Source organism: Vanellus vanellus, assembly GCF_965231255.1.
Source record: "Vanellus vanellus genome assembly, contig: HAP1_SCAFFOLD_670, whole genome shotgun sequence".
Taxonomy (NCBI): domain Eukaryota; kingdom Metazoa; phylum Chordata; class Aves; order Charadriiformes; family Charadriidae; genus Vanellus; species Vanellus vanellus.
In genome coordinates, this window is record NW_028127400.1 from 43436 (window position 1) to 49828 (window position 6393).

The 6393-nt window shown below is 66.1% G+C and overlaps 1 protein-coding gene across 1 annotated transcript in view; it reads left to right on the top strand.

The window, feature by feature from the left end:
* ARAP1 (ArfGAP with RhoGAP domain, ankyrin repeat and PH domain 1) overlaps positions 1-5841 on the top strand; it is a gene marked incomplete at its 5' end in the record, with an annotated part of 40328 nt that extends 34487 nt beyond the window's left edge. The window contains 4 exons of the mRNA XM_082501077.1: positions 1101-1151; positions 1436-1499; positions 1662-1817; positions 5801-5841. Coding sequence (XP_082357203.1) covers positions 1101-1151; positions 1436-1499; positions 1662-1817; positions 5801-5818 — 289 coding nt within the window. The 3' untranslated portion in view covers positions 5819-5841. The remainder of the gene's footprint in view (positions 1-1100; positions 1152-1435; positions 1500-1661; positions 1818-5800) is intronic.
* Positions 5842-6393: the final 552 nt, after the last annotated feature.

The following is a 6393-nucleotide window of genomic DNA, read 5'->3' on the forward strand; positions in this document are numbered from 1 at the left end:
GTGCATGTCAACGTGTGTGCATGCGTGTGAGCATTCATGCGAGTGTGTGTACGCACGCGTGTGCATATGAGTGCACGGGCGGTGTGTGTGTGTGTGCATGCGAGTTGTGTATGTGTATGTGTGTGCATGTATGAGTGTGTGCGTGTGTGCGTGTGTATGTGTGTGCGCGCATGCATGTCGGTGAGTTGTGTACATGTGTATGTGCATGTGTGTGTGCACGTGTGCATGCATGTCAGCCTGCGTGTGCGCGTGAGTGCATATGCATGTGTGTGAGTGTGTGCACGTGGGGGTGTGCGTGCCTGTGCATACACGTGTGCGTGTGTGCGCACACCAGTGCAGGTCCGCGTGTGCACGTGTGCACGTGCAGAGCTGCGCAGGGTGCTGGGAGGCTTCAAACCCACCGGGGGGAGGGGGGGGGCGCACGAAACATGTGTGTACATACATGTGCGCGTGTACATGTGTGTGCACGTAAGTGTGCACTGCTGTGGCCCTGACTGGCCCCAGGCTCGGGGTGGGCTAGCAGTAGCCCGGGGCTTTGGGGGAGGGGCTTCAGGGATGGGGGGGTGGAGGAATAGGGGGATTCGGGGATGGGGTTCAGGGATGGAGTGTTGGGGGATGGGGGGGTCAGGGATGGGGGTTCGGGGATAGGGGGGTCGGGGTGGGGGGGTTCAGGGATGGGGGGGTTCAGGGATGGGGGGGTTTGGGGACGGGGTTTTAGGGATGGGGGGGTTCAGGGATGGGGGGGTCAGGGATAGGGGGGTTCAGGGATAGGGGGGTTCAGGGATGGGGGGGTCAGGGATAGGGGGTTTCAGGGATAGGGGGGTTCAGGGATGGGGGGGTCAGGGATGGGGGGTTCAGGGATAGGGGGGTTCAGGGATGGGGGGGTCAGGGATGGGGGGGTCAGGGATAGGGGGGTTCAGGGATGGGGGGGTCAGGGATGGGGGGGTCAGGGATAGGGGGGTTCAGGGATAGGGGGGTTCAGGGATGGGGGGGTCAGGGATGGGGGGGTCAGGGATGGGGGGGTCAGGGACAGGGGGTTGCAGGGACGGGGGGGCAGCGGGGGCCGTGCGCCGTCATGTTCTCCCTTCTCCCCCTTCCAGTTGGGGCTTTACCGTCTTCTACGAGAACGAGAAGCACGAGAAGCAGCAATGGTGAGGGACGGGCGGGACGCGGGGACCCTAAACCCGTCCCGGGGGACCGAGGGCCACGCTGCCGTCCCGCTCGGGATGCCGCCGGGCTGCGCGGCTGTCCCCCTCGTCCCCCTCCGTCCCCGTGGGGACCCCGTAAGACCTCACGCAAAGCTGCAGCTCCGGTCCCGGCTCCGTCCCCAACGGCGCACGGAGCCGCCGGGCGTCCCCCGTGTCCCCTCCCCGCTGTACCCCGCTGCACCCCGCCGACCCCCCCGGCCCCGCTGACGCCGCGTCCCCCCCCGCAGGTACCTGTGCTGTGACACCCAGGCCGACCTGCGGGAGTGGTTTGCCACTTTCCTCCACGTTCAGGTAGGCGGCGGGCGCCGGGGGACGCTCGGCCAGCAGAGACCCCTCGTGGTACCCAAACACCCCGAAACACCCCCATCCCCCGGGGCGGAGGAGAGGTCCCCGAGGCGGCCGAGGACCGATAAACCCCATCTGCGTCCCTCCTGCTGTCCCCTCTGTCCCCAGAACGGCGGGGCCCTGTGGCCCTCGGAGGCGTGCAAGGCGCGGGCGTCGCGGGCGCCGCAGGACTCCAGGTTGGGTAACATCTCCCTCATCCCGCTGCGGGGCAGTGAGAGCGAGATGCGGAACAGTGTGGCTGCTTTCGCTACTGACCCGCTAACCGTGAGTGAGACGGGGGTGGGAGGGGGATGGGGGTCCCTCTGCGTGGGGCCGCATCGCCCCTGCATCACACGTTGGGGGTGGGGGGGGGAGTGGTCCCCAAATCTGGAGTTGGGGGGGGTTGGCCATCCCCGCTCCCATCCCTTACGGACCAGCATCAGCCTCCGGCCACCCCGGAGAGAGATTTGGGAGAGTGTGTGTGTGTATGTGGGGCTGGGGCGGGGGGGGGGTAGTGCTGATCTTTTGGGTGCCCTGTCCGGCGGGGGGGGGGGGTGGTTTTGTGGGCGCGGGGGTGTCCCATCCCGTGTGATGCAGGAAGCGGGGATGCCGCCCGCCTCCCGATTTTCCCCCTTCGCGGCGGTGATTTCTCTGCAACACCGTCCCCGTCGTCACAAATCATCTCCCCCCCGCCCTGCGCTGCTGTTGTCCTGCTGTCTGTCCGTCTGTCTGCCTGTCCGTCCGTGTCACCGCCCCCCCCCCCCCCCCCCCCCCCAAAACCTCCTCATGCCGGTGCTGGCCGTGGGGGGTGTTCGGAGCCTTGCGCAGCCACGGGGGCGGCGGTGGGACAGAGATGCTCCGGTCCCTCCGTGCCCAAACCCGGTCCCTCGTTGCTGTTATAAACCTGAGGACGCGGCTGTGCCGAGGGGGGGGTGGGGGGATGGACCCCACTGGTGGCATCGGTTGTGCGTCACCCAAGGGTGCCCCAAGGGCCGGGAGCAGCGCGGTCACTGCCCCGGTGTCCCCGGGAGTGGGTTTTAGGGACCCCCCCAGGCTCAGGTTTATAACTTTGCGGGGCTTTGCCGGGGGGGGCTGTGCTTGGGGTGGGTGTCGGGGGGAGCGGGGGATGTCCGCAGGGCCGGTGGCGCCGTCCGCCGCGCCGTCCTCGTGGGTAAGTGGTGGTGGTGACGGGCGCCGCTCGCAGGGAGAAGTGGCGATGTATTTATGGAGAGAAAGCGGCGATTTAACGAAAATTGGTGGCGGATGCGCCGGTGGTTTAAGGCGGGTTGAAGGCACAGAGCTGCGGAGTCGCAGCTCCGAGGGGACCCCAAAGTCCTTCTCAGCGGAGTCGGGGGGCGGCTGGATCCCATCCTGGTCCCACACTTGGTCAGCGGTTTACGTCTAGAAGATGATACGGGCAATCCATCCTTTATAGCACTCAGCTGGGACCTTGCGGCTTTAGCGTGCTGTAAACCGCTCACGGAGGTTCCTCGAGGAGTCACCTTGGGTGGTGTCCCCACCCGAGGGGAGATCCCGGCGTGCAGCCGCCGCCGTGCGGGAGAGCTCAGGGGGCTCTTGGGCTGTTCGGTAGTTGTGTATGGGGGTGAGAAGATTGACCTAAAGTCATATTCGCATATCCACCACAGCGCCGGTGTCACGGTTGGGCGGGCGCATCGCTGTTGGGTTGTCATCCAGCGCCCCAAAAGCACGTTGAGCCGGATGGAGCCATCACGATGAGATGCACCATTGTGGCCACCGCGGGCGGTTGTCGCCTGCGCAGGGTCAGGGGAGAGGAGGGGCGGGTTGGGGCAGGGGGGAGCTGAGGCAGTGTGGGGCGGACGAGTGGAGAACTGGCAGAGCTCAGAGGGATACGGTCAGTGGTGCGGAGTCCCGTTGGAGGCCTGAAGCTGGTGGTGCTCTTGAGGGGTTGGCACTGGGTCCAGCCTTGTCCGACATATTCCTCAACGGCCTCAGAGAGGGGACTGAGCGTACCCGCAGCACGTTTGCTGGTGACATGAAGCTGGGAGGAGTGGGTGACGTGGCAGAAGGCTGTGCCGTCATCCAGCGGGACCTGGACAGGCTGGAGAGTTGGGCGGAGAGGAACCCAATGGAGCTCAACAAGAGCCCTACAAGTTCAACTTGTAGGGTCTGACACCAAGGGAGGAACAACCCCACGCAGCAGTAGAGGTTGGGGGCTGACCTGCTGGAGAGCAGCTCTGTGCAAAGGGACCAGGGAGTCCTGGGGGACAACAGGATGGCCACGAGCCAGCGATGTGCCCTGGTGGCCAAGAAGGCCAATGGCATCCTGGGGGGCATCAAGCAGAGCGTGGCCAGCAGGTGGAGGGAGGTCATCCTCCCCCTCTGCTCTGCCCCGGGGAGGCCACATCTGGAGCACTGTGCCCAGTTCGGGGCTCCCCGGGTCAAGAAGGACAGGGAACTGCTGGAGAGGGTCCAGCAAAGGGCTGCGGAGATGAGGAGGGGACTGGAGCATCTCTCTGCTGAGGAGAGGCTGAGGGCCGTGGGGCTGTTCAGTCTGGAGAGGAGAAGGCTGAGGGGGGATCTCCTCAGTGCTGATAAATCCTTCAAGGGCGGGTGCCGGGGGGTGGGAATGGTCTTTGTTCAGTGGTGCCCAGTGACAGGACAAGAGGGAACGGGCACAAACGTGACCACGGGCAGTTCCATCTCAACATGAGGAAAATCTGTGCTGTGTGGGTGGCGGAGCACCGGCAGAGGCTGCCCAGAGAGGGGGGGAGTCTTCTTCTCTGGAGAGACTCAAAACCTGCCTGACGTGTCCTGTGCATCCTGCTCTGGGTGACCCTGCTCCGGCAGGAGGGTTGTGACACGGACAGTGGGGTCGAGTGCACCCTCAGCAAGTTTGCCGATGACACCGAGCTCTTTGGTGAGGTAGACATGCTGGAGGGGGGGGGTGGCATCCAGAGGGACCTGGACAGGCTGCAGAGGTGGGCCCAAGCCAACCTCATGCAGTTCAACAAGGCCAAGTGCAAGGTCCTACGTCTGCGTCGGGGCAATCCCAAGCACAGATCCAGGCTGGGCGGGGAATGGATGAGGAGCAGCGCTGGGGAGAAGGACGTGGGGGTGTTGGTGGGTGAGAAGCCCCCCAGGAGCCGGCAGTGTGCGCTGGCAGCCCAGCGAGCCCCCGGCACCCCGGGCTGCATCCCCCGCAGCGTGGCCAGTGGGGCGAGGGGGGGACTGTGCCCCTCTGCTGCGCTCTGCTCTGCTCTGCTCTGGGGAGACCCCCCCCAGTGCTGCCTCCGGCTCGGGGGGCTCAGCCTTCGCCGCAGCTCCCACCGCCCCCCGCAAAGGGGCCCTGTGGGCGCGGGGAGAGGGGCACCGCCGTTCTGGGCCGCCGCGGGCTCCAAAATATTCCCCCCCCACCCCAAAACCCGGTGGGTTTGGTGCTTCGCCGCCGGTGCCTCCGGCGCTGCTCGGGGGCCTCAGCACAGGAGAGACATGGAGCTGGTGGAGCGGGGCCAGAGGGGCCCCGGAGCTGCTGGGAGGGCTGGAGCCCCTCTGCTGGGAGGACAGGCTGGGAGAGGTGGGGGGGTCAGCCTGGAGAAGAGAAGGCTCCGGGGAGACCTCCGAGCCCCTTCCAGTGCCTAAAGGGGCTCCAGGAGAGCTGGGGGGGGACTCTGGGTCAGGGAGGGGAGTCGTGGGATGAGGGGGAATGGTTTGACACTGACAGAGGGGAGACTGAGATGAGATATTGGGAAGAAATTGTTGGCTGTGGGGGCGGTGAGCCCCTGGCGCAGGGTGCCCCGAGAAGCTGTGGCTGCCCCATCCCTGGAGGGGTTCAAGGCCGGGTTGGACGGGGCTGGGAGCAACCTGGGCTGGGGGGAGGTGGCCCTGCCCGGGGCAAGGGGGTGGCACTGGGGGGGCTTCAAGGTCCTTCCAGTCTCAACCATTCTGTGATTCTATGACTGGATGATCTCCATAGGTCTCTTCCAACCCCACCATGATTCTGTGTGGGTGTCCCCTGGCAGGGGGTCTCTGCACCCCAAGGGCCAGGAGCAGCGGCTGGCTCCCGGGGGACAGTGCTGTGGGTGTCCCCCAGCGTGGCCCCAGCATGAGATGGGGTAGTTCCCACGGCAGCGTCCCCTCGTACCGGCTGCTGGGGGACGTGCCAGGGGGACGGTGGGTCCCCTTGCTCGGGGTTGTCTCCCCCGTCCCCGAGGGGCTGCACAGCCGGTGATGCCCAGACGTGGGGGATGCTGAGGACTAACGGGGACCACTTTGCTCTCTGTCCCCAGCTCCTGCGAAACGTCTGAGCTGGAAGCCTGACATGCCAGGTGAGTGTCCCCCCCTGCCTGCACCCCATCACCATCACCCCCCGCCTGCACACCCATCCCACCCCCTTCCCTGCCTGCACCCCCCTACCCCTCCGTCCCTGCACCCCCATGACACCCCCCCTCCTTTCTGCACCCCCCCTCCCATCCCCCCCTGCTTGCACCCCTATCCCAGCCCCCCGCCGCACCTCTATTCCAGCCACCCCCCCACACCCCCATCCTTCCCTGCCTGCACCCCCATCCCCATTCCCATCCCCTTCCCCTTCCCCATCCCCATCCCCACCCCCATCCCCATCCCCATCCCCTCCCCATCCCCTCCCCATCCCCTCCCCATCCCATCCCATCCCATCCCATCCCATCCCATCCCATCCCATCCCATCCCATCCCATCCCATCCCATCCCATCCCATCCCATCCCATCCCATCCCCATCCCATCCCCATCCCCATCCCCATCCCCATCCCCATCCCATCCCCATCCCCATCCCATCCCCATCCCCATCCCATCCCCATACCCATCCCATCCCCATCCCCATCCCCATCCCATCCCCATCCCCATC